The sequence below is a fragment of the Coloeus monedula genome, assembly GCF_965178545.1.
Source record: "Coloeus monedula genome assembly, chromosome: 7".
Classification (NCBI taxonomy): Eukaryota; Metazoa; Chordata; class Aves; order Passeriformes; family Corvidae; genus Coloeus; species Coloeus monedula.
In genome coordinates this window covers 2,941,537-2,956,065 of record NC_138787.1, presented here as the reverse complement: position 1 = coordinate 2,956,065, position 14,529 = coordinate 2,941,537, and the positions used below count along the sequence as shown (strand labels likewise).

At 49.2% G+C, this 14,529-nt stretch overlaps 1 protein-coding gene across 1 annotated transcript in view; it reads left to right on the top strand.

Annotated features, from left to right (window-relative positions):
* The window catches only part of VWC2L (von Willebrand factor C domain containing 2 like), a gene marked incomplete at both ends in the record, with an annotated part of 43,379 nt that extends 29,375 nt beyond the window's left edge, over positions 1 to 14,004 (top strand). The window contains one exon of the mRNA XM_082284767.1: positions 13,856 to 14,004. Within this exon, the coding sequence (XP_082140893.1) occupies positions 13,856 to 14,004 (149 nt within the window). The remainder of the gene's footprint in view (positions 1 to 13,855) is intronic.
* Positions 14,005 to 14,529: the final 525 nt, after the last annotated feature.

Genomic DNA, 14,529 nt, shown 5'->3' with positions numbered 1-14,529 from the left:
CCCAGCAACGTGTCCCGTGTGCTGCAGTGTCTCCTTGGGCATTTCACTGCACGTCAGCAGAGTTTCTGCATTTCTCTGCTGAAATCAGTCGAGGATTTTGGCAGTGCACCCTAGGAGGGGATCTCTGGGGCAGGGCACCATCCCACACCTGGACAGCAGTACTCACAAATCATCACAGAATGGTTTGGGTTGGAAGGGACCTTAAGGATCATCCAGCCCCTGCCATGGGCAGGGATGCAGTAGCAACATGCCACGTTGCTGCTTTGATTTAAGGCAGGCAGGCAGCCCACGTGTTAGGGGTGACATTTTCCTTCTTTTAGTGTCTCCAATCCGTGCCAGACATACATTTGTCCCCCTCATGTCATCCTGCCCCTAACGTTTCACAAGACCTGTCCTAATTTTTCTCACAGAATTTGGCAGCTGAGAAATAAATAAAGACAAGAGAGTTTATTCCCTGAGTCTGGCAATCACTTCATGGCCCAGGGAGGAAGGACACAAAGTAAGAGTCAGGGAGGGGATCTGTCTCAGAGGCACTGGGGCAATGCTGTCTTCAAAACAAGCATTTCCCAGGCTTTCTCCTGGGGCTAAAACTCTGAGACAGAAAAAAACCAGTAGCGTAACTTCTGCCATTGGCAAGTTTTCCTCTTCCAGGGTCAGCTGTGATTACATTTGGAGAGTGCTTTGGTCTTTTTGGCAGTTTTGGCCATTGCTGCCATACGTACAAGGGCATCTGGAAATCTGTTCCCAGCTTCAGCAAGTGTTAACAGGGAGTTCTGTTTGCTGGGCCCATGTTTGCCTGCTGGCTGCAGCAGCTCTGCGTTGAGCACACGTGGGCCCCCCTCATATCCCCGACAAGGCAGGGTCTGGGTCCAACCCGGTATCAGGGCATGCACAAAGCCTTTGAGCCTCCCCAGGAATTCCCACTCTCTCTTAGTTGCAGGGTTTGGGGTGGTTCTGGCTTTTGGGGTGTATGTTTTCCCATTTTTTTTTACTTCCTGTGGCTGTTGAGCTCAGCTTTTGTTTTACGTGTTCAGGAGTACAGGAGTGTGTTTCATTTTCCAGATTAGAAAATGCTCAGAGGTATAATCAGGTCCTTCCACAGTATTTAATTATCCATAATTAAAGGCATCTACACAAAGCAGCAGATTTTCAAAGACTATTCTTGTGTTACATTGCTAATGAATTAAGTAATTAATTGGCATTGAAAAAATACAATAAGAAACATCAATCTTTTAAAGTAAAGCATTTTTTAGGGGTTTTATAAAATCATTAACTCGTATCAGGTCAGTAGCTTGTTCTAATGTCTAAATCTCCCTTCTGGCTTTAAAAAAGATTTCTAAAGCACAAAATGAATGCAGGAAAAACAAGGCAGGGAATACTAGCTGAAGAGTGTGGGAACACTCAGAAATGGGGAACTTTTGGAAGTCATTGTCCATCACTTTGCCATTCTTTCCCACAGTTCCTTCCCTCTGCCAATAAGGTGTGAACCAATTCCCATCACACTTGAAGAGGCAGTTTGCAGCCTCAAACCTTCCTGTTGCTGCAAGTTGAATTGTTTTCTGCTGGGTTTAGTTTGAATAACCTGCATCCCCTCAGGAGTCCCCACTGCCTCTGTGCCTCAGTTTCCCCAGCACACTTCCCTGTCCCAGGGGACTGTGTGAGGATAACAGGTTGTGAGCCCTTCAGATCCTGTGGTGCCACTGAGACCAGAGGGTGAGCAAGAGTTTCATCCAGGAATTAAGTAATAAAACCAGATGCAGAGTGAAGGATAAGGAAGCATTTGGGAAGTTTGGGCAGGAAGGATGCAGAACCATGTATATCCACCGTAATTTTTCTCCAGCCTTTCATCATTCCCAGCGGTTACAGAATAACTGTCCTGTCCCAGCACATCAGCACAATACCACATCTGCCAGAGTGTAAAGCCCACGTGCACTGTGGTTATGGCTTTTGTGGTGACACCCAGAATCCCTAGCACAGGAAAGGACCATCCTTTTTCCAGTGGATGATTTCATTAAATGCTACTGTTCCCATGCAAAATCTGCACTGCTCATCTTACTTCTCACAGCACCATCTGAAAGCATCCTGGAAATGCCATGGATACCGTTAAATTCAGGTAGTAGAATAGGAAGAGCAAAACCTGGGACAAAACATGGATTGCAGCTGCTTCTGCAGCTGCTGGAGAAATCAGGACAGGTCCCAGCAGAAGTGTTCAGGAGCCTCTTTATTCCAAAAGCACCAACCTCTGCTTGGCTCTTGTGTCCATCAGACCAAGGTGTGCCCATCCTTGCAGTGCTTTGCTCTGCCCCATGTGTGTCCTCAAGATCCATTCACCCATCCTGCCCTGCCCGTTCCATCCCCTCCTCTCCTCTTTTCTCAGGAGATGCAGATGTTGGCACAACAGTGCCACATCCTGTCTCTCTAACATCAGGCTTAATGGTTGGGGTGGGGTCAGAAAAGATGTTTTCCTGATTTTCCTTTTCTGTGCCACAGGCAGGTAATTAAATTCCCCACATAAACTAAGAAGTTGTGTTTCTGCCATTGCAGTTATTCCCTTTCTACAGGTAATCAATCATTTGTATGGATTTGCATAGAAATGGGAGCTTTGCCACTGCAGCCTTACCTAAATTTATAGGGATGAAAACAGGCAAATCCAAAGGCTGATACTGTTAAACACCCTCCAGAAGATCCCAGGGAAACGTTTGCTGACTGACTTAGATTTTTAACATAAATTCCCCTTTCACTTGGTCTTACCTGCCCATGGCCATCATTTCTGTGTCCATCATCACGGAGGCCAGGAGGATGGGAATAGTGGTGGAGACTGTGGAGGCCAGGGAGATGGGAATGGTGGTAAAGGCAGCAGGAGATGGGTTCTGCTCAAAGTCAGCAGCAGAAAACCAACAACTCAAACACAAGCCAAGAGCAGAGCAGAAAGGACTGGTTTCCAGGGCAGCTCCTTCCTTACAGGGAAAGTTTTATCTTTGCTTTGAAATCCCATTTCTAACACAATCCCACATTCAAAGCTGTGATCAGAAAAATCTGTCACCAGGTGGGAAACACAACTGGGACTGTGCTGCTGCCCCCAAAGCATCACCTTCATGCCACAATGGCACAAAGGCATGAGGGCATTTTTCCATCAATTGACCCCATCCCACAGGGATCTGGACTGCAGTGAAGCTGTTTTCCAGACAGGAGCTGGAGGTTGATCCCGAGCATGTGGTTCCCACAGCTCAGGAGAACCCCATTCCCTTGGTAGGGGCTGTGTGCCAACAGGCACCCATCGCCGCTGCGGCATCGGCCGGGGCTGCGTTGGGTCTGCAGCACACTGCACCTCTAAAGGAGCAACTCAGACAAATGTGTAGCAATCCTGGCTCTTCCCTACATTTTTTTGTTCCTGTTTGATACAAAATGAGCCCAGTCACAGTTTCCATTTCATTTATGACTGATCTGAAAAAATCCCCTCACCCCATAAAACATCCCACAGCTGTAGTGACCAAGTTAGATTCAATTCTGGCTTTATATTGAGTTGACATGCAGCCAGCTCTCTTCCATACATCATCTGTGATTGCAGTTAAGCATGAAATACTGTTTTAATTCTTACACCAAATGTGGGGTTTTTTCTCTGAAGAAAAAAAGACATAAAAATGTTAAAGTGGGCCATAAAAATCATTATATTTTCACATGAAGCGCAACCAATAGGCAAATAAGTTGGCTAAAGGCTCACAAGACCCAGAGAAAAAGTCCTGCTTGTTATTCTTTTGTTGTTAACCTTTGCCTTTGAATGGGGATATCTGGGCAGGGACCACAGGCCTGGTGCTTTGGCATCCAGGGGCTGTTTGGGCCCGTACTTCCCTAGATTAGGGTGTCCTCCCACGCCTGCATGGATCAGGAGCTGTAGCTGCCTGTGGGAGTGTCCCTGGGAGGTGCCCAGACCGCTGCGGGGTCAACACCCAGCCAAGTCCCTGGATGAGTTTGCTGCTCTGCATCCCAGTTCCTTTCTTGGGAAATACCGGCCGCAAGGGCACAGTCACTAGGGCCGAGCCTGTCCTGTGGCATGCGTTGTTCCAGCGAGGTGAAGGCAGCACAAACACAACAGCACATTATACAGGCATTTAATTTTTTTTTCTTCACTTAAAGGTTTAGTCTCTGGAAGGTCCAACTTTTCCTCCCTTTGGCTGTTGATTTTACTGGTAACATTGTTAGCTGATGCAGTAGTTTAATGGTAGTTTTATTAACTGATTTATTTTAAATTAATCAATTTGATACCAGCTCAAAAAGAAACACCTCACCTTATTTGCCATGTTTGAACCATTAAAAAAATGAATGTGCCTTCAGCACTGTTGGAACTCATATTGGGAAATACCTATTTAGACAACTTTCTGAAAGCCTTTTACTTACCTGAAAGGTTAAAATTACCTCTGAGTAGCTTTCATTGCCCACAATTACAATCTACATGTATTTAAGAAAAAAAATCTATGGTGTGCTCCCAGAGCTTTATGCTGTCTGCAAAAAGACTTTTAAGAGCAAATTCTGTTTGTTTGCTCAGGTAAATGTTGAGAGACACATTTCTCCCTTAATAGATGGTTACTGCTGGCTTTGAGGTGTTCCTGTTTTTCTTTTCCAGCCCAGAGTGTGCACAGTAAAATCTTATTCAGAAAACCTGCTTTGGATGCACAGCTCCTGCCTGTGCAATGCTGGGCCCTTTGCCTTTGCAAAACTTGCTAAACTTTCCAGTGCTGATCAAGGTATTTGCACACATAGATCCTTTTAAAATGAAGAGGAATTTGGTATGTAAATCTCATAGGTGACGTTGAAAATGCCAACCTGCATTTTACACCAAAAGGAGGGGGGAAAGCCCTGAATTTACAGCTGAGTCTGAAGCCCTGGGAGATGCTCTTCTGCTGTCTGGGAGCTGATCCATGTGCTGGCTCCTCCAGCTAGGTGAAACCTCCTTGGTTTCACTTCCAGGCTGCTCCCATTTGGATGTTTGAGTCAGCAGAGTGAATAAAGGGTTATGAATTCGATATCTATTAATTTGCCCTGCAGCAATGCCTAACCCTGCGGGCCAACAGTCCATAAGCCACAAATGGGTTAGAAACCTGGTAAAATGGGCAAACTGGGGCTGGAGGTTTTGCAGGGAGCTCAGAGTGCACTGGGATATGCTCCCAGTTTTGATTTTGGTGCACTTGGGATCAGAAACAGAGGGGCTGGGTGCACAGGACTGGGGAGAATGTCCATGTGGGGAGGCAGATACCGTCGTCTAAAGCAGTGGGAACCGTACATGTCTCTGTAGTGTACCCAGATCATGAGCTTTGCTCCACCATTTCCATGCTGCCTTCCCTGAGTGAGCTGTGCCAAAGGTCCGATCCAGAGCTCTGCTGCCCTGGCACAGGCAGTGCCCAGGGAAGGGCAGGTTGGACATGACCATCCAGAAGCCATCAGAGATTGGAAGCTGTGGCTGCTCCATCCCTGGAATTGTCCAAGGCCAGGTTGGATGGGGCTTGGAGCAGTCTGGTCCAGCAGAAGGTGTCCCTGACCATGGCAGAGGGTGGAGGTGGACGAGCTTTAAAGTCCCTTCCAACCCAGACCATTCTGGGACTCTCTGCTCTACCTTGGGCTTGGTCCCCTGTTGTCCTGCTCATCCCACAAGCACAGAGGATGAAGAGTGGAGTGGGGCTGTAATTTTCAGCTGGTACACTGTAGCTGTGGAAGGGCCCCTGTTGTCATTTGTCTTGGTGAGGGATGGTGTCCGGCCTGTCTGCGGAGCTCGGATCGGTATCGGCGCCCATGGACGTCACTGCTCCCAAACAGACGGCTTTTAAATTGCACCCATAGATCTTCCCTGCACCAAACCGTCCCTGCTCCAGTATTTAGTGATGCCTGAAGTTATGTCTCCACATCAAATTAAGTAACTGTGCTATCAATAAGGAGGAGTAATGCGGTGTGTTCCCTTCTGGATGTCTCCCTGTCCCTCATTTGTTTGCTGCTGCTGATTAAGACGGATAACGAGCCATCAGTATTTTTCTAACTGTGGTGCAAAACAGTGAGGCCTAAATCAGTCTCTGTCACTGGGTGCCAGCTCATAATTTAGGGAACTCAAGTGGAGCCCCTGCATTCATTAGACTCCAAGACAGCAGATACTTGGGATTGCCTGAGCAAAACCTGGATGATGTGACCATCTTGGTGTGAGGAGAGCCAGGAGGGGATGTGGGGCCACCAGGAGATCCCTGTTCCACTGGGCTGGGTGGGAGCTGCTGGTGTGTTGTAATTCCTTTATTGTGCGGCTGCATCGCTGGCAGAAATCAGTGGAACAGCTCCCATTGCCCTGAATTGAGCTTTTCACCTCCCCCTCACCTTTTTAATGCATTCCTTCTAATGATGGAGGGCTGGCTTGGAGTGAGCAACTTGGATTTAATTTGGACAAGGATACTGCAGATACATATCTGTTTTCTAATGCAGAGATTAAATAACTTTTAGGCATCTTCAGGCACCCAATAATGTGAATTATGGCTGGAAAAAACTCTCCCGTAAATAGGCAGTACTTGAGAAGGGCCGTTAACATTGTCTTGTGAGCAGTGAAAAATGCAGGAAGGGTGGAAAAGAGCTGCAGATCAGCTTCAGAGGAGAGTAATTCTTTGGGGCAGTGGTGCACACAATTGAAAGCTGATGGATGTCTAGAAGGTACCACCAGATGACTCCAGGAGTTGTTAGCCAGAGCCAGCAGGGTTTGTCCACAAATTAGAAGAGAAGAGGCTTTAATTTTGCAACATTTTACAGAATAAACTGAGGGCATTTATTGGAGGTGCCATCTCTCCGTGGGTGGCTAGACAAGGTGGCAAAGGAAGAGTGAACCTTCCATCTTGGGGTCACCTTGAGGAGGAGACACTTGTTACCACAGCTGGGAGCCACAGACTGAAAGGACAAGGGGAAATGGTGTTAAACTGATGGACGACAAGATTTCCTTTTGGTTTTCTAAATACCAACAGCAGTCCAAAAAGGGGGAGAGAACAATTCCCGAGCTTTTAAATGGCAGGGGGTTGGAAGGCTGCTGGAGCCACCACTGGCCCTCTAGAGGGAGGTTTAATTTGTGGCACTTGGGCTGGTGTGGGTTGGTAGATTTGGTTCCTAGTTCCTCCTGAAAATGGAGCAGCATCCAGATGTTATTGAGGGGGCAGATGATGCATTGATGCAGCCTCTGCATCACAAGAGAGCTCTCTGCTGCCTGAGGGAGTGATCAGGCTGAGAAGGGGCTTCCAGACTTGGGATGGGGACACTGACCTGAAGCAGTCCCATTTGCAGCCATGCAGGAGTCTCTGCGCAGGCTGGGTGTTTGGGTGGACTTTGGAGTCCAGGGGGTTCTTTTCCCCTGGTGTTTGTACTGGGAGGAGCTTTGTCCACCAGCAGCTGGAGGACATGGACGTCACCTGCAGGAGCAGGGAGCAGCAGAGCCACAGCACAGTGCTGTCCCCACTGCCACCACTGAGAAGTGGCAGACAGGGACCAGAGCTGGGCGGGTTCACAGGGTGTGAACTCACTGCTCCACATCGCGGGGTCATGGCAGCCCCGATTCCAGTGCACCCTCAGGCTTCAGCCGTGCTCCGAGCCAGGATCTCCAGCTCTGGCCTCTTTCTAACACAATTAAGCTCAAGGGTTGTTTTCTTTGGGGGGGGGTTTCAGCTGCCCCTGCAGAGCGTCGCCAAATTTAATTTTCAGCAAGGCAAAGTTCAGCATCTCCACCTGATTTCTTTATGTCTCACCTCTGGTTTCACCCACTGCCTCCTCCCCCCAGAGAGGGGGGCTGGCACTCTCCATACCAGGCAGTGAAAATAAAACTTCTTCCCTCCCCAACTCGTTAATTAAAGCCACAAATTGAGCTCTTTTCTTGCAATATGAAGTGATCACATAAACAGCATTGGCAGAGCTAAATGAACATTTGAAAACATCCTGCAGGATCAGCAGAGAGGAATGGTGTTAACCTCCAGAAACAGAGGCCATCATTAAAAACAAGATGCTGGGTTTCCTTCCCTCCTGAGCACAGAGTTCAGCCTGGACATGGAAAAAGTCCCAAGATGCAGGCAACGGGCAATTTTTTTGCCTCTGTGACAGAGCCTGGGGATTCTGCTGTGTTTTTCCTCTTTCTCTGTTGGGGATCCACGAGCATCCTTGTGTGGATTCCAAGTGTCATCCTTATTTGGTTGCTGCTTTGCAAGGGGTTGTTTCAGCACGGGACACCAGTGCTGGAGACTGCATGGCTTGTGGTGTGGGATGGTCATGTGAAGCCTGGGAGAGGCCTGTGTTGTGGAGACATGCAGAGGAAGATTTGCCTTCCCACTGGGAAGGCACTTGGCCATGCTTGGTAGAAACACCTCCCCCAGGCTAACACACACTGCCAGCAGAAAACCCCCACGCCCAGTTGTGTTCATGGTCAAGCTCCAAAAGCAAAGTCATTGAGCCTCATTCAGCTGAGTGAGTGTCCAGGGGGATGTTTCAGGATGTATCCATTCCTAAATACTGTCAGGAAACACCCCCGTTTTCCACTTAGCCCTTGCAACTTTAATTGTGGGGCACACCACTTGGGAGCCTGAAGGATGGCTGCTGAATTGAGCTGGTTTAGCAGCTGTCTTAACTAGGCAGATAAGCGTAGCCATCAGCACCTCTCTCCTTGATGGAATCCATTGACTGAATAAGCTAAATTCTCCTGGAGTCAGCTTTAATATTTCCTAAAGGGATGGGGAGGCTCTCAAAGAAGTGGCAGGAGACATATTTAACTGAGGGGAAACTACCACTCTTGCTGAAATCAGAGGTTGCACAATGAGAAGTTCTGGTGGAGATGATGAGCTTTGTCTGGGGCAAGATGCTATTCAGGGCACATCTGAATATCACAGTTGGCCTGAAGTGATCCATGCTTGCTGTTTGATTAACATTTGATTTCCTTTTATTGCTTCTCTGCACACACAAAGCTAAATTCAGAGCTGCTGAAAGCCACGGGCAGAGCTGCTGAGTTCAGTAAAACCCATCTGAGCAGTCACAAGGAGCTGGGGGGACGCTGCTGTTCGGCACTGAGTGGCTCCAAGGCATCAGCTCATGGTGTTGGAGAGAGCCTGAGCCCCGAATTCCCTCCAGAACAGGGGTGCAGTGGAGCAGGGGCATCATGCAAGTACCTGATCTTCAGCAGATGGTTGCAGAATTTTCCATCATTCTTCCCAAACAACAAACGAAATATGATTTTTTTACATCTCTCCCATCAAACCAGCATCTGAATGTCCCTAATATATCTCCATAAAAATCTTCACAGCTGTTCCAGCAAACAGCCTGGAGTGCTGTGGGTTTTATGAGTATTAACTATGTTAAGCAAAGCAAATCTCACAATTACACTGTCTGTGGGAGCAGCAAACTTCTCCCATCAGTCTCCCTGAGCAGGGAAAAAGGGTGATTAGTGTCCTGTTATCATCACAGTCGTGGTTTAAGATGCTTTTACCAAGAGCAGGACGACAGCCCTTGCCCAAAGCAGCTTCTTGTTCCTGCTGCTATTATCATAAGTAACCTGATGTGCTTGACATGTCATCAAATGTTTCTGAGCAGCATCTTCCTTAGAATAACAATTTAAAAACCCCACAGTGCTGTTCTGTGTCATTCTTTGGGGGCTTGTTTTGCCATTGATTTGGCTGGTCTCATCCAGTTCCTCCAAGCAGCTACGGTGGGAAAAGCTCAGGCCAGTCCTCAGTAGCACTGGGGTGGGGCCCTGAGCTCTTGAAATGTTGGGAGGGAAAAAGAATATTAGAGAATTTAAAAGAGTCTGTTTAGCTCTGCTGCAGAGAAAAAAAAATAGGACTTGGGTTTCTTGCTGTGGGCTCTGGTTGTGACTTTAGGGGCTGCGGCCCCTCCAAGGCACATGGCACAGCCATGCAGATCCCCTGGTGATAAAGGTTATTTCCACCAGGAGCTGCCAGCTCTATAAATCCCAAAGTTTCTGGAAAACTCCCTGGTGACTGGTGCCATGGCACAGAAAATGCCACTTGGCTGGAGCATATTTTCACCTCAATTCCAGCAGTGCAGGGTCCCTCTCTGAGTGCCTCTCTCGTGCCTCCACCACGAGTGCGATGCTCGCTGCATCCCAGTTTGGACAAACAGAATCCACTTTTCCAGTGTGAAGGTGAGAGAAGTTTAAATGAGGAAAAAAAAAGGGGTGGGGGGAGAGGCTGGTTGATAGTGATTGTGCTGGAAAACTGGATTTCAAGCAATGGGAATTTAAGTTGAATTATCACAAATGCAGTGTGGAAATTTTGCCTTCCGTTAGAAATCCATGTTTCTATAGGGATGGGGATAGCAGTGAGAGAGAGAAAGGATGCAGTAAAGCTCCATCCAGCTCACTGTGGTGAGCAAGAGAAACATTTCACTCAGGCAGTGCAGAGAGGGCTATTTTGAGAGAGTGCTGGGAAAGAAGAGGTCCAGAGCAGTGACAGTGTTGGCCCAAATTAAAAGTACTGAAGTCTGACAGGAGAGAGGCAGAACATCCCACAGGAGGGCAGATGTCAGTAGAGCCTCAAGCCATGTTTTCCTCCATTTTGCTAAAAGCCAAGAACAAAGAAAACAAACCCAATTGCTGTGATTTTTCCCTCAGTTCAGCCTCTGACTACAGCTCCTTCCTTGGGTGTGCCCAGGTGATCCAGGCCAGCCTGGGGATGCTCGGTGCTGCTCCAGTGAGGGCTGGTTTGGCAGTCCCTGGGATTTATCCCAAAAAGCTGTCATTTTCCCCCTTTCCCTTGCCCAGCCCCTTTGGGGGGGTGGCAGTACCCCAAGGATTTTCTGTTAGACACAGAGGTGCTTGCCAGGTCCTTCCAGGCTCAACAGGAATCAGGGGTGCAGATCATTAGTGTTTAATTACAGATTTGCAGAGTTGCCCCGTGTCCTTGGCTGGGGCAGGGACGTTGCTGTGCTGCTGTCCCCAGAATAAGGGATCCCCTCTCCAACAGGGACCTCAGAGGCACAGGTGATGTTTTTAGCACATGCCCCTCATCTGTCTCCTCTTTTCATCACAGTGTCTGCTTTCTGTTCCTCCCTGTCCTGGGACAGGGACATTAATGGAGGGGTATTTACTGATTTTTTTTTTTTTTCCATATGACCCCCTGGGGACGCTCAGGAGGGAGAAGAGACCTGGGGTTGCTGGGAGGAGGAAGGGCAGCCAAGGAATGGACAGATAAGCAGGAAGAAGGAAAAAGAAGCTTTTGCCCAGTTGGCAGCACCCTATCAGCCAGTCCCAACGCCACCACCCGTGGTTGATCATGATCCCTGCACCACTGGGGTGCCAAAATCCCATGAGGGAGGTGTTGGGTCCCCAAACCCTGTCTGGAAGGCAAAGGTGACTCACCTGTGAGTGAGCAAATCTGCTGGCTCCGCTCACTGCCAGCCTCCCACCTGTTCTCAGCCCCCGGAATGGGCTGGCAGTGCTGTAAATCTGGAGAAAGCTGTGTCTGGAGACATGTGTGGGTGTTGAAGCAGCACTGGCCTCTCAAATGAGGTGCTTAACGGGCAGGACAACAAAAGGGAAGATTATCATCCCTTTTCCTTGCCACCCTCATCTCCAGAGGAAGCTTCTTGTTTATATTACATTGAAAAGGGTTTTGTTTGCTCTGGGAGCACAGAGCAGGCTGTTGTGTGGAGGCTGCCCACCCTGGGCATCCCTGACATCAGCAGGAAGTCGGAGCATCCCATTAACGTGCCATCACAGGCATTTATTTCAACTTCCAATACAGCTAGCTGCAGTTACGGGAATTTCCATGGCATTTGAACCCCCGGCATTTAACAGCAGCAGATGACCTGACAGCAACGCCCACGCTGGCTCATAACACACCCCCACCCTCCGGGCTCCAGGAAACAGAGAATTAAACCAGCGGTGAAGAGCACAGACAGCACAGGGACTCAAAGACTCTGGGAAACTGTGACAACTTCAGTGGGTTGCCAGAGACATACCACAGTTGGGATGACAGCCTTTCCAACCAGGAAGGTGTATTCCAGACAGACAACAACTTGGGAAGTCTTCAGCCCATGACCAAAACAGGCTCATGCCTGCAAGGAAAACCACAGATACCAAGTGTGCTTATGTGGGGTTTGGCTGTTCATACTCTTGGCTGGTAGCTCCTGGCTTTAAAGTTCTTTGCAGTTTGGAATGGCTGAGGTTGGAGGGGCTCTTTGGAGCTTGTCCAGCTCAAAGCCCAGCCTCAAAACATCCCCACTCCCAAGGCTCCTCCACTGCCAGCAGCCCTGTGTCACCTGTGCTCTGGCTCAACAAGTGCAGTTGAATCTCCTTGTCTGGAGTAAAAGCCTGCTTCTTCCTGGTATCATGGAATTCACGTGCTGGCTAGGCCAAGGAGGAGGCAGCATGGAGCAGCACAGACCTTCCCAGTGCTGCAGCCTGCCTTCCCCGGTGCTGCCCATGGAAGGAAGCAGCAGCCCTGGGGTACACCCTGTCACCCCAAATTCTGTACAGGAGCCGTCCAAGGCATCTTTCTCAGGCCCTTCTGTTGTGGCCTCATGAAGATGGATGTGGAATGTTGCTGTAGAGCCACGTTTGAAGTGGCCCTTAATGAAGGTGGGAGGGTGTTGAAACGCAAGTCACACTCAGGCACCCTGAATTGTCTGGGTAAGCCCAGCCCTGCCAAACTTGTGGCCTGTTCAACAAAGGGTCCTGAGGAGCATCTTACTGAAGCCAGGGCACTCATAAATAGCTCTCTGAGACTATAAAACATGGCAGCCTGGCACTGGGCTGGCTACAGCTTAGCCTTTTCCAGCCTCATAGAGACTTAAGGAACAACTTGCCCATAATTCCATCTCTGTACACGCTCTCGCCTTTGGAATGCACCTCGTGCACTGGAGGCATAGATTAAAACCAGTGGCCAGCATTTCGGAGCAGCACTCGAGCCATTAAACACTTCTCAAATGTCTTTATGCTTCCCCAATGCCACCAATGCGAGTGCCTTGAATTTTTTGTGTGTGCTGCTGGCTCTGACATTAATTCCTGGCACTAAGCGGTGAAGGAGTAGGAGGGAAAGAGGAGAGAGCTTGCAGAGGGACAGATGGACAGTGGATATTTGTGGGGCTTTTATGAGGAGGAGAAAAGGGCTTTAAGATCCCTTCCAACCCAACCATTCTGTGACTGGGAAATAAGATCCTTGCTGACTTGCTGCTCAGCTTTGATATTGTGTAATAAAGCCAAAAATAAAAGGACCCAAAGCAATAATAAGCAGATTAAAGGAATTATCTTTGAGGAAAAAAACCCCAGCTTTTATCAGAAAGCTTACTTGAGAGGTGATGCAATAAATCATTTATGGTTAATAGCTCCAAGCTGGTGGAGGTCCTTGGGGTTATGTGGTGTTGGAGCACGACTGCCAATGGCCCTAGGGGATGAACTGGCTCCGGCCCCTGCAGCTCCCTGCAGGCTCACCAGGCTGGAGCAGTGAAGGCTGGGCTGTGTCCTCATGCTTGTCCTCATGGTCTTGTCCATCTTGCAGCCAAAATTTAAGGAGAAAGAGGTACTAAATTAGTGGTCAACCTAGTAGAAAAAGCTGAGTGCAAATGCCATTTGTTCTAGGGGCTGGGTGCAGAAAGAGAGAGGAAAGTTTCAAGGCCTTTTTTTTCCCTTTAGTGCCTGAGGGCAACCAAAATATGAGAGAAGGGATTGCTGTGGGTCCAAGGCTCAGCACTGAGCAAGGCAGGAGCATCGCTGCAGATTTCGGCAGCGGTGGTGGCGTGGCCAGAGCGCAGCAAGGGGCTGGCCTACCTGTCCCAGGCTTAGAGCAGAGCTGCTGCCCCCAGTCCAAACACAGAGTACTTATCCTGTCACCCCCGTGTGTTTCCACAGGTCCCAACTGCTTTGCGGGCACCACGATAATTCCCGCGGGCATCGAGGTGAAGGTGGACGACTGCAACATCTGCCACTGCCACAACGGGGACTGGTGGAAGCCGGCGCAGTGCTCCAAGCGCGAGTGCCAGGGCAAGCAGGCTCTGTAGCAGCACCCCCGGCCAACAACCCACTCGTGGTGATGGTGACAAAGGAACGGCTTCAGTGCTGCCCACGCGTCCAACCTCCCGCCAGCTGCAGCAGGGTCACCAGCAAGCCCTGCGAGGGTGCCACACGAGCAGAGATCGGTACCTGCGGGGAAGGGTCTCCCTGTGCCCCCTGCAGCTCCTCTCCCGCTTTAGTTACTCTGTACCGGCTGTGCAGGTGCCTGCTGTGCTGTTGTAATCGGTGGGGACGCGCTGCTCGGACTGGGGGAGGACAGCGGGAAAACGGCCCGCGCACGTTCTTGGCCTGGCGATGCCTCCGAGGCACCGATCAATTCACTGCTCTCACTTTCTACAGTGTGGATCGTGGGGTTTTTCACATTATTTATTTGAGGGTTTTTTGCTATTGTGATTTTTTTTTTAAAGCCTCTTCCTAAGCTGGGATCATCGGGACAATACAGCTATGAGTGGAGCAATAGATGGAGCATTTTTATTGTGTCTGTAAGCGCAGGTGGCACTAAGGACAGGAGG